This window comes from Ranitomeya variabilis, chromosome 4 (genome assembly GCF_051348905.1).
Source record: "Ranitomeya variabilis isolate aRanVar5 chromosome 4, aRanVar5.hap1, whole genome shotgun sequence".
Classification (NCBI taxonomy): domain Eukaryota; kingdom Metazoa; phylum Chordata; class Amphibia; order Anura; family Dendrobatidae; genus Ranitomeya; species Ranitomeya variabilis.
Window position 1 is genome coordinate 642,881,987 of NC_135235.1, and position 21,277 is coordinate 642,903,263.

Sequence of the window (21,277 nt, forward strand, 5' to 3'; positions counted from 1 at the left end):
TGATATCCTATTGTTTCTGTGCGGTACGTCACTTCCGATTTCGGCTTGCGTTGTGCGGTATATGTAATTTATTGCTGAATGTATTTTATTATTACCTGTCTTATTTATGAATACATGATTGATCTTTATTAATATAGTAATGGATTCCACACACTTTAGTCCATATTTTTGTTTATATTTTTTATATTGGTCACATGATTTACTATATTCCGTTTGGTTGGGATTGTATATAAAAAGTCCCCATTTCCACTTCCTCTTCACTCCTTGAAAAAGCCACGGTGGCGAAACGTACGTTGGAGTCGGAGTTCCTGTGAGCTACAGATCATCTTTACACTGGTACTAGTATTTTATTAAGCCCTTAATGTATTTTGTCATCTTGAAAGACTATTCACTGTATTTGCACAAGCACTTTATTGAGTCCAGATAGACTGCATAGTTTCACTCGCGGGCTTGCCCCCTTTTTGGGTATACTGTGTCTGGTATCTTTTACTATATGATTTGATCTGTATTCTACACTCAGTATTTTTTTGTTATATGATAATGTACAGTTTTGTTGTCAGTTTTCTCCGTTTTAGACTTTAATCTTTAATAAATTGTTTTAAATACTTGAATGCTTCAGTTTCTGTTCACTCGGAACTAGGTTGTTTTACTTCAAGATAGTAGTAAAATTTCTTCTATATGACTTGCATTTATTTATGAAAAAAAAACAGAAATTTGGCAAAAAATGTTGAAAATGTTGCAATTTTCAAAATTTTAATTTTTGTGCCCTTAAATGAGAGTCATGTCACACAAAATAGTTAATAAATAACATTTCCCACATGTCTGCTTTACATCAGAACAATTTTGGAAACATTATTTTCTTTTTGTTAGGAAGTTACAAGGCTTAAAAGTTGACCAACGATTTCTCACATTTCCAACAAAATTTACAAAACCATTTTTTTAAGGGGCCACCTAACATTTGAAGTGACTTTGAGGGGCCTATATGATGGAAAATACACAAAAGTGACACCATTCTAAAAACCGCACCTCTCAAGGTGCTCAAAACCACATTCAAGAAGTTTGTTAACCCTTCAGGTGCTTCACAGGAATTTTTGGAATGTGGAAGGAAAAAATGAACATTTTACTTTTTCACAAAAAAATCAGGAGAAGGTGGACTACAAAATTTGTTGTGCAATTTCTTTTGAGTACGTCGATATCCCGTATGTGGGGGAAAGCCACTGTTTGGGCGCATGGAAGGGCTCAGAAGGGAGGGAGCACCGTTTGACTTTTTGAACACAAAATTGGCTGGAATCAATGGCAGGCGCCATGTCGCATTTGAAGACCCCCTGATGTGTCTAACGAGTGGTAACCCCCCTGTGAGGGACCTCACAGGGGAAGGGGGTGTCGACTTCGCTCACCTAGGGGAGAGGAGAGGACCCAGCAGAGATTGGCTCTCTGGCACCACCACTTGCCTCAGGTCAGTAAAGGAATGGCACCGAGGGCAAATAGTCGCTGGAAAGGCTTCCCTTATAGGTACGAGTTAGTGAGGCGCTCCCAGTGAGGGGGGATATATATCACCAGTCCAGCCTGGGGATATATATCTAAATCACTGCCAGAGCTCCTCAATAAAACAGTACAGTATTCTGCCACCAGTTCCTCATTTAAAATAAGCCCAGTCCGAAAGCAGGCTTATATCGGGTCAGGAACCAACCCTGGGGTAGCGTATAATAACCAATGGAGTATGTGGATGTGGGGATTCGTGGATTGAGATAAAAGAGCAGCCCAAGATTAATTTTATATTTAATCGCCGAGGAGGCGCACTAGAAAATACAGCTATACATACAAGAGCAAATATTTACAGTCAGGAGTGTAGTACAAGGATAAGGTATAGATAGGTTAGAATTACCGTGTTATGTAGCATGTGACCACAGGGAGGCGCTGTTGGATCACAGGTCCAAATTTTAGTTACAGGCTTTCCAGGCTGCGTCAGCAAACGTATCCTCTGGCCATCAGAAAAACACAGTCCAAAATGAGGGCTGTCTTATATCTCCTAGGCTGCTACCTCATACATCTTTTTCCACCCCTGGGTGGGCAGCCTCTCTCCTCCCATGTCTGAGAATATGATTTTCTGCCTAGAACTGTGGCTGGCCCATAACTTTACGCCTGAAGCTCTGAATGGGTTGGTTGTACCGCCACTGGGTTCTGCTGGATTTTACCTGCGCACAGAGACTAAATATGACTACCGTATGTAATTCCTGTAAGCTATGCTTTATAACTCCATAATCCAGAGTGCTACAGGTGGGTAAATAATATGGGCACATGGGGAAAGGAATGCCGATTCAAAATATGTGCTCGGCTCGTCATAGAGACATTGCACTCTGCTATTATAGGTTATTTTCCAGCTTCCATACCTCAGTCTGCTGTGACTTGTTCCATGTGCTTAGTCACACAAAGAGGTTCAGGTTGCTATAGCTGCAGAAGAGTTTGCACCCTTGTGTTAAGAGCTTCAAAAATCTTGAGTTAATTAAAGGTAAACACTGCATGGCATTTTATGACCTTGGGGGGTGCCAAGGGTAGGGGGCACATTTCAGTAGTGGAGACATTTACTTTGTCCCTCACACCCTCCAAATCTAACTCCAACCCTAACACAGCCCAAATCCCAACCCTAACCCCAACACACCCCTAACCCTAATCCCAACCCTAACCAAAACCATAACCCCAACACAACCCTAACCCTAGCCCCAACCCTAACTGCAAAGAATGGGGAAAAAATATATATTTTATTATTTTTACCTAACTAAGGGAGTGACAAAGGAGGGTTTGATTTACTATTTTTTTTAAATTTTGATTATTGTGATAGGGTCTATCACAGTGATCAAAATGAACCAATAAGAAAAATCTATTGTTGCTGGGTGAAGGCTGGCAGATCTTGGGGGGCATACCGCGCATGCGCTCGCCATTTTCTTCCATGAAAATGACAGGGGCTGGGGGATGGAGCTGGAGGGTCCAGAGATTGCAGAGGTACTATGCTAGATCATAGAGGAGAGAGAAATGAATGGGAAATCTGACCTTTTTTTGCGATCGCCATTATTCGGTGAATAACGGTGATCACAAGACTGGGGACAGTAAAAACTGACCCAAATCATGTTGTGGCATAGCAACTGATCATGTGATTAATGGGCGGTATGTATCACAGAGGTGGGTGGCCCTGTGATGGAAGCCTGGACATGTTTTGCTCAAGCAGATCTACTGCTGAGAGATTTGTTTACATTGGGAAGGCTTCCAGGTGATTGGAGAGATGGGTGGGTCCAGTCACCTACAAACCCACTCAAAGAAGTGTGTCTGAACACCTAACATGGTTTTGTGTTTAAGGACCGGCGTCAGTATCACACACGGTTATCAAACCGTCCATTCCAGAGGCATCTCACAGGCCTCCTTGCTCTGGCTCAGACTAGCCAGCACTCTCTCCCCTGTGCCAAACACTCCTCCATTACATAGGTGTAACAACACCCAGGTACCTATCACATGGCTAGTCAGGTGAGCATCACATCACCGCAGGTCCTTAAACACAAAACCATCTTAGGTGTTTAGACACATTTCTTTGGGTGGGTTTGTAGGTGACTGGACCCACCCATCTCTCCAATCACCTGGAAGCCTTCCTAATGTAAAACAAATCTTTCAGCAGTAGATCTGCTTGAGCAAAACATGTCCAGGCTTCCATCACAGGGCCACCCACCTCTGCGATACATACCGCCCATTAATCAGATGACCAGTTGCTATGCCACATATTCCCCCCTCTGCCTAAAGCTGTTGGGCTTGGCACTTTCTATTACCTGACCAGAGATCCTTCTCAGTCGTCTCTGCCAGTCAAACCTTTCGCAGGTTTTTGTCATCCATCTCCATCATGTCCTTTGATAAAGATGACCCCTTGTCAGACCACCCGCACCCATGGCGGTCAACCCGGCTTCGCAATTCCCTTGCACCCATACTATCTGTCTGGTCTGACACTTTTTCAACACGTCCGTTACAGTGTCTCCCACCTAAGTCTCTCAGCACTGAGCTAACTAAGGCGTCACTACCTCTACATCTTCCATCAGGCACCTTCTGTTATGTCTCTGCTGGCCATTTCTCCCATGGTCTTTATTGCCCGAAGAGCAGTTCCTCCATTAGTCTCTATGTCCTCCAAACTTTAGCGAACTGCTTCGCCTCTCAATACCGTGAGTTAAAAATGGCGGCCATCTTTCCATTTCCTGCAGCTGTCTGTTGATCTGCTCCCTCTCACGTTTTAGCTGTTCCACTTCTTTTAGGTACGCCATGCCCCAGGAGCATCCGGATATTCCCAAGACTCTCCATGGATCCGCCTCTCCCAAGCCTTCCAATGACTTTCCCCACCAAATTTCTGAGTACCAGAATGATTTCTTCCACCAAGCAGAGACAATTTTGAGCTTCTCTTGCTAGCTCCAGACGTCGAGCGGCTTCATCATTCTTCAGCATGATCATCTGTCTTGTGCAGAGGCATTGTAGATGCATATCCCTCAGGACAGCCACCCGCTTCACTGTGACTTCCTTAGTTGACAGTATCACCAACTGTTTCGTCTCTGGTGCCCAGTGCACACTACATGCTTCTACTGCCTTTCTAAAGGCCTCATGCACACCCTCACTGGTACATGCATCCCGCACGTCCTCGGGTAGCTCTATCACGCACTTGGAGAGCGAGGTCTCACTTTCTTCATGGACTGATGGCTCCCGTTTTGCCTCGGACATTTCCATCAAGACATCTGCCACGACCGGGTGACTGTCTTGTTCTGCTTTTAGTGAAAACTCTTCCTCAGCTTCTACTTCTGCACGAGCCTTCGCCAAGATGGGCATTGGCAGCTCCGCCTCATTACCACTCTGGCACTGCCGCTGTAAGTCTGCGACCACGATCTTCTCCTCTGCCAGAAGACCTCTTAATGCTTCTCTGAGCACTTCCACATATTACCTTAAGGCATTATTCACACCCTGCCATGTTGACAGGTGACCTCTTAGCTCAGAGACTTCCTTCTCCAGCTCATCCACCCTGTGCTCAACCACTTGCCTCAGCACCCTTTCTCTTTCAACATGGTTTTTCACTGTCTCTTTAATCATCTCTATCTCATGGTCCTGCTCTCTTTTGGCCAGCACATGTCGCACCACCAGTTCTTTAGTTAGATTTTCAGATGGGCCTACTTGCTCACCCATACTCTGCCGCTTCAGAGTTTTACCTATTTCTTCATCAATAGGTTCAAACCTCTCTTGGGTCTCAGTAGTGACAACCTTAGCCTCGTCCCGATTCTCGTGGACTTTAGAGAACTTCACACTCCGCTATTTCACCCCTCTCTGTCACCGCAGACATGGGTCTACAACAGGTCAGTTCCTCATGACATCTGTGGAGTCTCACTACACCAGCGCTCTCCAGGTTTTCTTCTCCTACAGCGCCATCAACTGGCAGCTCATCCGACTCCACCCTAACGGTTGCTAGGGGCAACGACATGTCACCTTCCTTCCCAATCTCTTCAGTGTCTGAAAGAGAACTCATATGGGAGGTAGAAGTACACAACCTTCTATTATCATCCAGAGTCACTTGAACAACTTCCTTGTCGCCCTTCTTTCTCCGGCGACGGGAGGTCTTGCCCTTCTTGTGGGGCTCTTCTTTACTGTACTCACTTAATTTCTCAGAGTCACAGTCACCCCCGGATTCTGTATCACGCCCCACAGTATGGAAAAAACTCAAGTCACTCTCCATCTGGGTGTCAGCTCCATTCTGTTCAACTAGCACATCAACATCTAAATGTGAGTCACCACCACCCACTCGGTCAAACTGGTAACAGCAGGCCCCATTTCTAACAGTGTCGGACCCCATTCCTGGAGCTTCCCCGTCTTCAATGGTCACACCTTTGGTCACCTCTGCCAAGTCCCTGAGTTGGTCAGACCTACACTTTCTTCCAGTCACTCTGGACTATCACCTTTAGGTGGTGCTACCTCCTTCTTATGCTTCCTATTACCAAGAATCCCCACAGCCGGCTGCTGTAGTGGGGCTTCCATACGACCGCTCTGTTTCTCCTCTGAGCAACCCCACACTTCATCAACTTCCCATTCACCACCACTTTTATGGACACCACTCCCCATGGTACTCTCAGGCCCCAGTTCGCACAGTACAGAAAAAAAATGTCTCTGGGCTTGCACTGGCCCTTTAAGAGTCTGCATGATCTGGTCCAGCAATGTTTTTTCAACACCTCACCAGTTCCTGCTGCTGCTGCCGCCACTGCAGCTCCGGTTGATGCGGAACCTCTTGCTGCACTTGCAGCTACACTCCACAATGCTCTGTATGGCTCCACCACAGACTTCGTGGACCCGCCGATCCACAGCAAGACACTTGTCACCTTCGTGGACCCGCAGATCCACCGCAAGACGCTTGTCAACTTTGTAACCCCGCCGAGTTACAGGCATTAACTGTTGTGAGCCGGTGATCTTGGAGCAGCATGAGAGACTTTCTCAGGAGTAGGTGGAAATCTGTACTGACCGCAAACCCTAAACTGACACCGCAACTAGAAGTAGCCGTGGGGTGTACCTAACATGTCCTAGACACCTCGACACAGCCGGAGGACTAAATACCCCTATAGGTGGAAATGGGAATTCTATCTTGCCTCAGAGCAGAACCCCAAAGGATAGGCAGCCCCCCACAAATATTGACTGTGAGTATAAGAGGAAAGACACACGCAGGCAGAAAAACAGAATTTAGCAAAAGAGGCACTTCTAGCTAAATAGAAAAGGATAGGACAGAATTCTAAGCGGTCAGTATTAAAATCCTAAAAATATCCACAGCAGAAAATACAAATATACTACATCTAACTAAAGACATAGCAAGTATATCTGCAACTCCTGAGAATCCAGCATGACTGAAAAATCCAAACAAAGTCTAAGCTGGACAAAACCACAATGAATTGCACTGAATTGCAAAGCACACTGCATGTGTGCACAGAGACAAAAAAACAGACACTTATCTTAGCTAAATTGGCAGCAGAGCATGAGGAACCAGAGAGAGATGCAATCCCTCCAAGAACAATGGACAACTGGCCAGGAGTAATGGATCCTGCACACCTAAATACCTAGTAAAGCTGCAATCAGCAGAAACACCTGCCCAGGATTACAACCCCAAGACAACTGCACTACCACTAACAACCACCGGAGGGAGCCCAAGAGCAGAATTCACAACAATTAACTCCGCACGTGCTTCCTGGACCGTTGCCCACATTCTCCACCATATGTAAGATAACGCTTACTGCGTGTCTTGGGGGGACACTCGCTTGACAATGGGATAAACGCACTCAGGCACGGTTTTCTTACAAACAACAGTCTCTTAGGTTTATTTCACATCAGCATAAACCACATCCTCAGGAACTTGGTAATTTGCAACAGCCTGAACATCGTCTGTACATATTCAGCTTTACCACAGTCCCTCACTGACCCCGGTCAGCATAACATGGATTTCTGTCCGTTATCTGTTGGGGACCTTCACACAGGTTCCCAGATGCCTCTTATCCTCGGAGGTATCCCATACAGTAACGTAAACACAGTCTCTCTTTCTCTCTCTGACCCCGGTCAGTATAACACGGATCCCTTTCCATTACCTGTTGGTGCCACACAGGTTCCTGGATACCTCTTATCCTCAGAGGTATCCCACAGACGTTTCTCACTGACCCCGGTCAGTATCACACATGGTTATCAAACCGTCCATTCCAGAGGCATCTCACAGGCCTCCTTGCTCTGGCTCAGACTAGCCAGTAGTCTCTCCCATGTGACAAACACACCTCCATTACATAGGTGTAACCACACCCAGGTACCTATCACATAGCTAGTCAGGTGAGCGTGACATCACCACAGGTCCTTAAACACAAAACCATCTTAGGCTTTCAGACACACTTCTTTGGGTGGGCTTGTAGGTGACTGGACCCACCCATCTCTCCAATCATCTGGAAGCCTTCCTAATGTAAAACAAATCTCTTAGCAGTAGATCTGCTTGAGCAAAACATGTCCAGGCTTCCATCACAGGGCCACCCACCTCTGCGATACATGCCTCTCATTAATCACATGACCAGTTGCTATGCCACAATGTTCTTTGGGGTCTCAGCTATCCCTGGTAACCGAGACCCTAGAGAGTTTCCGATGCTGGGGGGCGCTATACCCTTATTTCTCATCGCCGTTAAAAGGCGGTGCTGAGGAATAAGTACCCTTAACTGCCGCCGTTAAAAGGCGTCACTAAGGGGTTAATCTCTATATTCCAGTATAACACATCTGTAGGATTTCATTCCCATGTGCATGTCTTATTATTATGTATATATTCTCCTTGTAACTGTGTAAACCAAGTCTTAAGTCCTGTGGTCGTATGTAAAATTATGTCAGTGTCATCTATGAAGTGTAGCTCAATACAGCATTTTACACCATAACCTAAACAAATGTTCCAAGCAGTAGCGTAGTTACCGGGGGGAGGCAAAGGGTGCATGCTCCCCAGGCCCGGCGCTCTGAGGGGCCCCACACGGAGCTACGCTACTGTAACTGTATCGGCGTGCACAGAGCGTCGATACACTTACATTCTGCGGCAGAGCAGGGAGAATCGATCCCCCTGCTCTGCCGCCCGGCCGCTACGGGCCCCTGAGCAGGTGGGGGGCCCCGCAGGGGGCCCCCGCCCGTCATCCCTGGTTCAGCTGTATCGGCTACATGCCACTACAGCTGACCGCATTGATGGGAGGAGCGTTACGCTCCTTCTCCTATCATCCCCGTCAGTGTCGGTGTCTGACGTCGCCGACACTGACAACGGGCGCGATGATGTCACTCCCCGGCGCCCGAGGTCCAGAGATCAGCAGGAGCACTGCAGCGCAAGAACCAGGAAGAAGAGAGGCGAGTATTTATTTATATTTTTTTCATGGGTGCTGCCTTATTACAGGATCTGCCTATGGGAGTGCCGCCTGATTACAGGGTCTGACTATGGGGGCTGCCTTATCACAGGGTCTGACTATGGGGGCTGCCTTATTACAGAGTCTGACTAGGGGGGTGCTGCCTTATTACAGGGTCTGACTATGGGGGCTGCCTTATTACAGGGTCTGACTATGGGGGCTGCCTTTTTATAGGGTCTGACTATGGGAGCTGCCTTATGCTATAGAGTCTGCCTATGGGGAGTGCATTATACTATATTGTGGACTATTTGGTACATTATGCTACTGTATATGGAGGCTATCTAGGGGGCCATCATACAGTAATGGAGATTACAGTGTGGGGGTCATTATACATTGTTGGAGCCATCAAACAGTTTGGAGGCTACTAAGGGGTCAGTATACTGTGTGGGTGGTACTATACAGTGAGGGGGCATTATACTATGTATAAGAGAACATCATACTGTGCATAGGGGAGCTGTACAGGGGGGAGACTCGGGACATTATTAAATGTTTAGTGGGCACTTATTGCTATAGGGGAACTCAGGGCAATGTTACTTTCTAGGGGGCAAAATATGGGCACTGTTTTCTAGGGCACTTGCACCCGGCATTAATATATTATAGAGGGGTGCTTTAGAATTTAGAAGGCACAGAGAACCACACAGCCGGTGCAGTAAAAGGGACACATATGGCAGCAGCGGCTCAGTATTGGGGTATAAGCAGGATGAGGAGTTTGTGCAGGTTGGGAATAGATGGTGATGGGGCTGGAATATGAGAAGTGAAATGTGCATTTGTTGTAATCTCTGCAGCCGAGTCGTGGCTGGAAGAAGTTATTATGTCGGTGTGGGCTAGATGGAAAAAGTGAATGATTCCATCAGAAAGATCGTCACCTGTAAGACATTTTCTATAACTGTGCTGTGAGATCTCTTATATGTTCTGTAGGGCTGGTAACTACCACTGACCATATGGCGGTAATATCAATATTGGTCTTTATATAGAGATTATCTTCAGTAACAGCGTGGTCATCTGCTGAGGTTCTCCACCACTATTGGGGAGCGTCACCCAGTTATAATCAAGGTTACCTGGTTAGGGGCCCACTCAGAAGTTTCGCCCCCTTGAACCAAAACCCTAGCTACGCCTCCGGTTCCCAGTAATATCTACTGAATCTTCTGGTATTTCTTCTTCTAGATTTTGAAGACTAGTTCCCCTAGGTTTCTGTGAATGTAGTTACTTTGATACGTTCATTCACTTCACTAGTATGTGTGTCCCTTGATGGAAAATGTTTTCCGCTTAGTTCACTATTGAAGCAATACAAAATAGCAGAAATGTGATTCCCATCAGATAATAGCTTTTCCTGTGAAATGTCCTTGTTTTCTGAAGGATTGGTGTTGAATTCCATCATTCAAAGACATGGTGTTTCATAATCCATTTGTTCCTAAAGAGAAATGCAGTATGATTATTTTGCAACATAAAATTTGCATTGATCAACATGTACCCACACGCTTTGTTGTCTGCGGGTATATTTGCTCATATTTGATATTTGTTGGCCAGAATCATAACTTGTCCCATGGTTTTGAATATCTCAAAGGGACTTTCCGAGTTACTTTTCCAAGGTCCACTATTCCTGAAAGTTTTAACCAGCACTAGAGCCCCTGTTTTGAATTTGGATTCACATGGTGGCTCCATCCTCTGCATTCCTGATGCACCAAAAGGAAGAATAGTTTTCAAAAATTCTTTCAACAATTGCAACAATTTGGACCCTGCAAAGGCATCTGTTTGAGGTGTGGAAAAAATGATTCATGTGGAAAGTAATGACACAAAACCCCGTTTTTACAAACAAAGGGAGGTTTTGGATCAACCTGGGAAGCAACAAGAGATGTGTCTTTTTGTTCTTCCAGGGAAATAAGGGATATGCGTATCTGTCTTTTGAAATGCTGAAACATCAAGAGGTTCAGAATCCTGCATATATCTATATATGTTAGTCATCTTATTATGCATTTGTTTGTGTTTATAGATATTTAACTCACTTTTGATTGTCCCTATGTAGAGAGATCACATAACTGTTTCAAAGGGGTTTATGATCCATGTAGACCTGGACATTTGTTTATCTGATCACTACATTTATTGTGTCCTGCTGTCTCAACTGAGTTAGATTGATTGGTAATTAGAGGGGGAGAGAAAAAAAAAAAGTGAGATCTAAGAGCTAGCCTTCTATAAATGTAGACATAGCTTGGGGATGCATTCATGCAGGGGTGCATTCGTGCACTATTATTCGTGTAGTTTTATTCAAAGTATTTTTTTTCTAAGTATGCAGCAGTTATAACATGGCAGTTAGACAGGGCAGGAGACAAGTAAGAAAAACTAAACCTATTCCCTATTCACTTGAAACAGAACAAATACTCACCATATGTATCTGTATAATCTATATTCTGGCTGATGCATTCACTCACCGCCCTTGCATAAACTCTTTAAACTCCATCCATATCGGCCCCTCTGTCCTTGCCTCTCCTATGTATAGCACTCATGCTCTGTTCACCTTGCTTAACAGCGCAGATCCATTCAGTCCCACCATGCAACACAAGGGACGCTCTCACAAATCACTTAACCATCTGCTCACTCTTTCTATCCTCCTTCTCCTAGTCGCTGGAGACATCTCTCCAAACCCCGGCCCCCCATGTTATAGCCAGTCAAACCTCCCAACTGCTAGACCCAGAAACCCCTCTAACCTTATTAATATTCCATGCATGCCTTCTGTCTCTTTCAATTGTGCTCTTTGGAATTCTCGCTCTGTGTGTAATAAACTCTCCTTCATTCATGATTTCTTCCTTTCTAATTCTCTTAATCTCCTGGCTCTTACTGAAACCTGGATCCAGCAGTCAGACACCACCGCTGCTGCTGCTCTCTCATATGGTGGACTACACTTTTCTCATACCCCAAGATCGGACAACAGAGCAGGTGGAGGCGTTGGTCTGCTCCTTTCACCCAAATGTACCTTCCAAGTTATCCCCCAAGTACCCTCACTTGTATTCCCTTCCTTTGAGGTCCATGCTGTCAGACTCTACGTCCCCTTCTCCATGCGAGTGGCGGTGGTGTATCGTCCTCCTGGCCCCTCTCATCAGTTCCTGGATCATTTTGCCACCTGGCTTCCACACTTTCTCTCCTGTGACACCCCCACCCTTATCATGGGTGATTTCAACATCCCCATTGCTTCTCACCTTTTATCTCTAACCTCCTCTTTCGGCCTCTCGCAGCATACTAACTCTCCAATGCATGAAGATAGAAATTCCCTTGACTTGGTCTTCTCCCGGCTCTGCTCAGTGGATGATTTCACAAACTCCCCTCTCCCGCTCTCTGACCACAACCTTCTTTCATTCTCTATCAAGAACTTCCACCCCGCTCAGGTCACCCCCACTTTCCACACTTATAGAAACATACAGGCCATTAACACCCAGAAACTTATGAAAAACTTGCAGTCCTCATTGGCCCCAATCTCCTCCATCTCATGTCCCGATTCTGCTCTGAAGCATTACAATGAAACCCTGCAAAGTGCCCTGGATGAAGCTGCTCCTCCTATAAATAGAGCAACTCGACACAGACGGCGACAACCGTGGCACACGCTGCAAACACGTTTCCTGCAGCGGTGCTCCAGGTGCACCGAACATCTGTGGAGAATATCTAATCTACCCGAAGATTTCATCCATTATAAGTTCATGCTAAAAACATACAACTCTGCCCTTCACCTCTCCAAACAAACCTATTTCAACACCCTCATCACCTCGCTGTCCAATAACCCTAAACGTCTTTTCGACACTTTCCAGTCCCTACTCAACCAAAGAGAGCAGGCCCCAACCACAGATCTCCTCGCTGACGATCTGGTCAATTACTTCAAAGAAAAAATTGACCACATTCGACAGGAAATCATCTCTCAATCTCTTCATACCAGGCACTGTCCTCCCTCCCCCACTGCATCTAGTTCACTCTCTGACTTTGAACCAGTTACAGAAGAAGTAAGCAGGCTCCTTGCATCTTCTCGCCCGACCACTTGCACCAGTGACCCCATTCCGTCACAACCCCTCCAGTCCCTTTCCCCGGCTGTCACATCTCACATAACAAAAATATTCAACCTTTCCCTCACTTCCGGTATTTTTCCCTCCTCATTTAAGCATGCCATCATACATCCATTACTTATAAAACCCTCCCTCGACCAAAACTGTGCCGCTAATTATAAACCTGTAAAGGCACAGATGATTGGCCTCGGGGAGACCAAAACATCCAACACCGCGGAGACACCATCACGTGTTTCTCAACGCAGTGATCCAGAACACTGCCCCCATCCCTTATGGGAAATATGCAAACGCATGTAGGATAGCTGCGGAGACACCATCACGTGTTTCTCAACGCAAGCAGTGAATAGCCAGACCTTTCCCCAGGAAGGAACAACCACGGGAAGGGCAGCATCCAATAAAGGAAAACATCCAATACAGGAAAACCACCTATGCCAAGCATGGTATCCATCCACAGACAGCTGTTTCGGGGTGTTTGCCCCTCATCAGTGTGGAGTAGGAATCTGGCTATTAGGAGCAGTGCCTAGTAAAAGGCTGTAAAGGCACAGATGATTGGCCTCGGGGAGACCAAAACATCCAACACCGCGGAGACACCATCACGTGTTTCTCAACGCAGTGATCCAGAACACTGCCCCCATCCCTTATGGGAAATATGCAAACGCATGTAGGATAGCTGCGGAGACACCATCACGTGTTTCTCAACGCAAGCAGTGAATAGCCAGACCATTCCCCGGGAAGGAACAACCACGGGAAGGGCAGCATCCAATAAAGGAAAACATCCAATACAGGAAAACCACCTATGCCAAGCATGGTATCCATCCACAGACAGCTGTTTCGGGGTGTTTGCCCCTCATCAGTGTGGAGTAGGAATCTGGCTATTAGGAGCAGTGCCTAGTAAAAGGCTGTAAAGGCACAGATGATTGGCCTCGGGGAGACCAAAATCCAATACCGCGGAGACACCATCACGTGTTTCTCAACGCAGTGATCCAGAACACTGCCCCCATCCCTTATGGGAAATATGCAAACGCATGTAGGATAGCTGCGGAGACACCATCACGTGTTTCTCAACGCAAGCAGTGAATAGCCAGACCTTTCCCCGGGAAGGAACAACCACGGGAAGGGCAGCATCCAATAAAGGAAAACATCCAATACAGGAAAACCACCTATGCCAAGCATGGTATCCATCCACAGACAGCTGTTTCGGGGTGTTTGCCCCTCATCAGTGTGGAGTAGGAATCTGGCTATTAGGAGCAGTGCCTAGTAAAAGGCTGTAAAGGCACAGATGATTGGCCTCGGGGAGACCAAAACATCCAACACCGCGGAGACACTATCACGTGTTTCTCAACGCAACTGCTTGCGTTGAGAAACACGTGATGGTGTCTCCGCAGCTATCCTACATGCGTTTGCATATTTCCCATAAGGGATGGGGGCAGTGTTCTGGATCACTGCGTTGAGAAACACGTGATGGTGTCTCCGCGGTGTTGGATGTTTTGGTCTCCCCGAGGCCAATCATCTGTGTCTTTACAGCCTTTTACTAGGCACTGCTCCTAATAGCCAGATTACTACTCCACACTGATGAGGGGCAAACACCCCGAAACAGCTGTCTGTGGATGGATACCATGCTTGGCATAGGTGGTTTTCCTGTATTGGATGTTTTCCTTTACTGGATGCTGCCCTTCCCGTGGTTGTTCCTTCCCGGGGAAAGGTCTGGCTATTCACTGCTTGCGTTGAGAAACACATGATGGTGTCTCCGCAGCTATCCTACATGCTAATTATAAACCTGTCTCAAATCTTCCCTTCATCTCTAAACTCCTGGAACGCCTGGTCCACTCCCGTCTTACCCGCTATCTCTCAGATAACTCTCTTCTCGACCCTCTTCAATCTGGCTTCTGCTCTTTACACTCTACTGAAACTGCCCTCACTAAAGTCTCTAATGACCTACTAACAGCTAAATCTAATGGTCACTACTCCATGCTAATTCTCTTGGATCTTTCCGCAGCATTCGACACTGTGGATCATCAGCTCCTCCTCACTATGCTCCGCTCCATCGGCAACAAGGACACCGTTCTCTCTTGGTTCTCCTCCTATCTCTCTGACCGATCCTTCACTGTATGTTTTGCTGGTTCCTCCTCCTCTCCCCTTCCCCTTACTGTTGGGGTTCCTCCTCTTCTCTTTGTATACTGCCCCTATTGGACAAACAATCAGTAGATTTGGTTTCCAGTACCATCTCTATGCTGACGACACCCAATTATACACCTCTTCTCCTGCTTTCACTCCGACCTTCTTAGAAAACACCAGTGATTGTCTTACCGCTGTCTCTAACATCATGTCCTCCCTCTATCTGAAACTTAACCTGTCAAAAACTGAACTCCTCGTGTTCTCTCCCTCTACTAACCTACCTTTGCCTGACATTGCCATCTCCGTGTGCAGTTCCACCATCACTCCCAAGCAACATGCCCGCTGCCTTGGGGTCATCCTTGATTCTGAGCTTTCATTCACCCCCCACATCCGATCACTGGCTCGCTCTTCTTATCTGCATCTCAAAAATATTTCTAGAATTCGCCCTTTTCTTACTTTCGACTCTGCAAAAACTCTTACTGTCTCACTTATTCATTCTCGTCTGGACTATTGTAACTCTCTACTAATCGGCCTCCCTCTTACCAAACTCTCCCCGCTCCAATCTGTCCTGAATGCTGCTGCCAGGATCATATTCCTCACCAACCGTTACACCGATGCCTCTACCTTGTGCCAGTCATTACACTGGCTACACATCCACTCCAGAATCCAGTACAAAACTACTACCCTCATCCACAAAGCACTCCATGGCTCAGCACCACCCTACATCTCCTCTCTGGTCTCAGTCTACCACCCTACCCGTGCCCTCCGCTCCGCTAATCACCTCAGGTTAGCATCCTCAATAATCAGAACCTCCCACTCCCGTCTCCAAGACTTTACACGTGCTGCGCCGATTCTTTGGAATGCACTACCTAGGTTAATATGATTAATCCCCAATCCCCACAGTTTTAAGCGTGCCCTAAAAACGCATTTGTTCAGACTGGCCTACTGCCTCAACGCATTAACCTAACTATCCCTGTGTGTCCTAATAAAAAAAAAAAAACAATCAAGTTCCTCGCATCATGTTCTCATACACTTTATGCAGTCAATAGCCTCTGTGTCTATACTGCTACATACTTAGGCAGTTAACTGGTTCATGCAGTTTACATGAACACCCGAGCCTTACACTATGGCTGGTCCAAATAACTAAAGCAATTGTTACCATCCACCTCTCGTGTCTCCCCTTTTCCTCATAGTTTGTAAGCTTGCGAGCAGGGCCCTCATTCCTACTGGTATCTGTTTTGAACTGTGATTTCTGTTATGCTGTAATGTCTATTGTCTGTACAAGTCCCCTCTATAAGTTGTAAAGCGCTGCGGAATATGATGGCGCTATATAAATAAAATTATTATTATTATTATTCAGATTCAAACACTTCTCCTGTCAGGTCTCCCTCTTTGTCTAAAATATATGCGGTTGCATTTCTGACAAATAATTAATCTTCAGATTTTTTATGGGCAGGAACTTTGAAAATATCAAAACCATTACGATTTTTTGATGCTATCTTGGTGAGTCACTACATTCAAGAGCCTTATTAGAAGAATCTGCATAGCCTCCTTTTATCAAACTGGCAAGTAATCTGTCAATGATCTAACAACATAGGAGCTATCACGGTAGATTACAATGGGACACTGATTATCAGCTTCATTCAACTGTAGTACAATTTTTACCGCTTCTAGCTTCTCCCTCTGAGCTGAAAAATTACTTGTAAATTTGTGCTTTACAAACTATCCTCTTCTGGGATAAAATGGCATACACTGAATATTAGTGCCATCTGAATGGAATCTGAAACCATCTACAAAAATTGATTCATCTGTTACCTCTGCATTCTGTCTGAAAAACGATGGACTAGGATCCTGAAAAGACTGTAGACAATCATGAGTTTGCCCTCATATTGCAACAACCAAGGAAGAACATATTTGGCCTTATAATCTGTCATGGACGTGGTTTGTGGAACCACTGTGCCACGGACCGCTGAGAGCCCGGAGAGGCATGACTAAGAGAGCACCAAACTGTTCACTAGGGCCTCTGATGGTGAGGTTAGACTTGTCTCCTGATAAACGCCAGGTGCCACTCCAGGACAGACCAACGGATGCACAGCAACTGGACCCAGTAGGACACATTGGATGGTGCAGCATGCAGAGCTTGAATCAGAGTGCAGCTGGCAGTTTGTATCAGAGTGCTGCAGACAGGATTTGCACCAGAGTGCAGCAGACAGGATCTGCACCAGAGTATAGCAGACAGGATCTGCACCAGAGTGCAGCAGGCAGGATCTGCACCAGAGTGCAGCAGGGAAGATCTGCACCATAGTGGAGTGGGCAGGGTCTGCACAAGAGTGCAGGAGGCAAGATCTGCATCAGAGTGCAGCAGGAACTGGTACGCAACTTAGACTGCAGAACAGGAAGGTTGCTGAGGCACTTCCATTGGCTGGGGAGGAAAAAGCAAGAGCATGCGCTGGCCCTTTAAGAGGGCGGGAGTGCGCACGTGCGTGCCCTAAGGAATATGGTTGGGTGCCCAGCTGGAAGCTCTGCTGGACGCATTCAGAGCATGGGGAAGGAAGGAACCGGCTGCAGCACGGGTGAGTGAAATGACATGCCTGTCAGAGCAGGGATCTGGCATGGTGCTAGCATAATCTACCTCAATTTGATTGAGAGACAATTACAATAACCAATGAGCAAATCTCTGATGTGACACACCTGGGACATTTTTTTCTCAAAGAGAAGTTTTAGTGTAAAATTCAGAGTTTGCAAAATAATTTTGTTGAATCCAAAAGTGTGTTCAATTGCTTTTACTGCAAATTAAACCCCTATGAAGTGCCTTGCACAAGTCTCAAAACCTCTTTCAACAGGTGAGAGATTAGAAAAATACAGTATTTTTTGGATTATAATACACACTTTTTCTCACCCAAATTTTTTTGGGGAAATGGAGTGCATCTTATAATGTGGATATACCTTACCAGCCGTGGTGGAACAGGGTCCCAGGGTCGTGGCAGGAGGAGGAAAGAGTGGAGCATTGCTGAAGGCCACAGGGGGTGGTGTCCGGAGCCGCGGGTGGTGTCCACCAGCGGGGGGGTGCCGACCAGTGCCCCCGCAGTTCTATGGTTTCCTATGCGGTGGACTCCGGGAAAATGGCTGTGGGGTGGGGCATGCGCAGATGGAGATCACGGCATCAAGATCTCGGGAGATGAGATCTCAGCGCTGAGACCTCTAAACTACCATTGCTAAATGGTGTTCCACAGTCATTTAATGTAACTCAAGACAATTAGTGATGAGCGAACGTGATCGGATAAGGTGTTATCCGAGCAAGATTCTTTGCTTCACATTGGCTATACAAACTAGATCATAATTGTGCATCTGTATGACCATGAACGAACTTAAAGGGAATCAGGCACCCCATTTTTGGCCTATAAGGCTGCTTTCACACTAGCGTCGGTACGGGGCCGTCGCGCTGTGTCGGCCCGACGTACCGACGCATACTGTGAAAAAAATGCCCGACGTGGGCAGCGGAAGCAATCTTACGATGCTTCCGCTGCCCCATTGTAAGGTCCGGGGAGGAGGGGGGCGGAGTTTCAGCCGCGCATGCGCGGTCGAAAATGGCGGACACGACGTGCAAAAAAACTTTATATGTAACTTTTTTGTGCCGACGGTCCGCCATAACACGACGCAACCGTCGCACGACGGTTGCAACGTGTGGCACTGCGTCGCAATGCGTCGCTAATAAAAGTCTATGGAGAAAAAACGCATCCTGCTGGCAACTTTGCAGGATGCGTTTTTTTCTCCACAACTACGCATTGCGACATGCAGTGCCCGACACTAGTGTGAAAGCAGCCTAAGCTGCGGCCACCGTCATCAGGGGCTTCTCTACAGCATTCTGTAATGCTGTAGATAAGCCCCCGATGTTACCTGAAAGATAAGAAAAACAAGTTAGATTATGCTCACCCAGGGGAGGTCCCGGTGCAGTCTGATGGGCGTTGTGGTCCGGGTCCGGCGCCTCCCATCTTCATACGATGACGTCCTCTTCTTTGCTTCCTGTCGCGAACTGGGACCACCCCTGGGTGATTATATTCTATCTTGTTTTTCTTATCTTTCAGGTTATATCGGGGGCTTATCTACACCATTAAAGAATGCTGTAGATAAGCCCCTGATGGCAGTGGCCCAGCTTATAGGGCCAAAATGGGGTGAGAGATTCCCTTTAACTCTATATTACTTTTCTTTGAATAATCAGGATTAAATTCCTTTTTCTCACCTAAGGAACGTCTTTTCCTTTCATGGACTGATCCAATTGTCAATGTATGGTCCTCTCTGTCTTTCTATGGTTGGAGACACGAATCCTGATTTGTCTGTACATTGCATCTGATCCTTGGGACTTATAGTAATTCATGTGGAATTCCTGAGACTTCGACAACAGATGTTTAGCAAAACTCCCCCTTGAACAAGGAGAAGGAAACCATACAAAAACAGTACAAAAAACAGGACTGGCTTGGCTAGCCAAAAAGTTAGAAAAGTAAGAAAATTTTATTTTTCTAAGTAAGAGCACGGTGAGGTAAGAAAGAAAATTAATATTGAATTGTTTTGGTAAAACAAATCTTGTTTAATGTTCATTCAAAAGTGATTACAAAAATGAAGAAAATAAGCTCATAGAGCACAAAAATAAATATTGGGTTATAAAAGAGAAAACAAAGCATGCATTGGTTCTTACAAATGGTCTTGAGAAAATGTAATGGTTACTTAATTTTTCTGACATGCAGCAACATGTAATTTCTCTGTGAATTTTAACATTCTGAAGATTATTATGTCTTTAACCCTGTGTGACTTCTGTGATGTCTAACAAGATTTGATTTCTGGTTAAAACATTTCCCACATTCTGAACATATAAATGGCTTCTCCCCTGTATGAATTCTCAGATGCGCATCAATATTTGATTTCTTAGTAAACGATTTCCCACATTCTGAACATTTATATGGCTTCCCCCTTGTGTGAGTTCTATGATGCCAATCAAGATGTAATTTCTGTACAAAACATTTCCCACATTCTGAACATGAATATGGCTTTTGGACTTTGTGAGCATTGTCTTGAGAAAAAAATAAATAACAGACTGAATGTTGAACATCAATCTTCGACGAATCAGAAGATAAAACCTGCTGAAAAGGAACAGATGATAACATTTTTCTGTCAAGGACTGGAGGTAGATCTGGTTTAATGGCATGGTCTTTATGTGTATCTGGTGTGAAACCATGATCTTTTTCAAAATCGGAAGATTTCAGATAACCCTCTGAGTTCCTGGTACAGTCGTCTGCCAAGAATAAAATATAATTTGTTATTTTTCCATAAGACTATCTTGAAATTATGTAATTAATATTACACTTTGAAACACAGAGGTGTATCTAGGTTTTCCGGGGGCAAGAATTTAGTTTGGCGCCACGCCCCCATCCCAAACACATATGCAGTTGGCACACTTAATCATGTGCCGACGAGCTGCTCTTCCTAATTATTTCAAATGTTCAGTGAAAAACTAAGAGAAGCAAGAAGAAAAGCTAGCTGTCACGTGACCATAAGTATGAAAATCGCATATGAGTGAAGTGGCCATGATGAATGCTGGAACCTGCAAGCAGAGCTGAATCCTGACAGTGAGTATATTACACGCTGTTAGGACTGGCATGCTACAGGGCTTTATTTTATAATTAAATGGCTTGTCCAGATTTGAGATGAAAGTATGCAGTCGCTCTATGTGACTGCAGACTTCTGAATTCTAACAGCGCATGCACTGCACACTTAGAATTCTCCCTTGCCGGTGGCCAGTCACATGGCACAAGTATGCGTTTTGTATACTTCTGGCAACATTCCGACTAGACATGTCCGGCCTCGCACAATTAATTTTTATTGAGTGTGGCTACACATGTCTAGTTGGCACGTGACCACATGTACGCAAATCGCCGGCACCACAGAATCCTGACAGAGTACAGTGCACACTGTGAGAATTCAGAAGTCTGCAGTCACATAGTATGACTGCAGACTCATCACAAACTTGGGACAACCCCTTTAATGCTACTAACATAATTAAAAACATGAGAATTAGTCAGTATCACAAAACAACATATAAATCAAGGTGGGTTATCGAAGACATTGTTTCTGATTGGCGTCGTTCTCTTTTTTTCTTCATCTTGTCCAGACTGT

At 45.6% G+C, this 21,277-nt stretch overlaps 2 protein-coding genes across 2 annotated transcripts in view; one reads left to right on the plus strand and one right to left on the minus strand.

Moving 5' to 3' along the window:
- The window catches only part of LOC143767341 (uncharacterized), an 855,449-nt gene that overhangs the window by 118,046 nt on the left and 716,126 nt on the right, over nucleotides 1-21,277 (plus strand). The gene's annotated exons all lie outside the window — the stretch shown is intronic.
- The window catches only part of LOC143767367 (uncharacterized), a 69,452-nt gene that overhangs the window by 29,489 nt on the left and 18,686 nt on the right, over nucleotides 1-21,277 (minus strand). Inside the window, exon 7 of the mRNA XM_077255652.1 lies at nucleotides 19,917-20,396. Coding sequence (XP_077111767.1) covers nucleotides 19,917-20,396 — 480 coding nt within the window. The remainder of the gene's footprint in view (nucleotides 1-19,916; nucleotides 20,397-21,277) is intronic.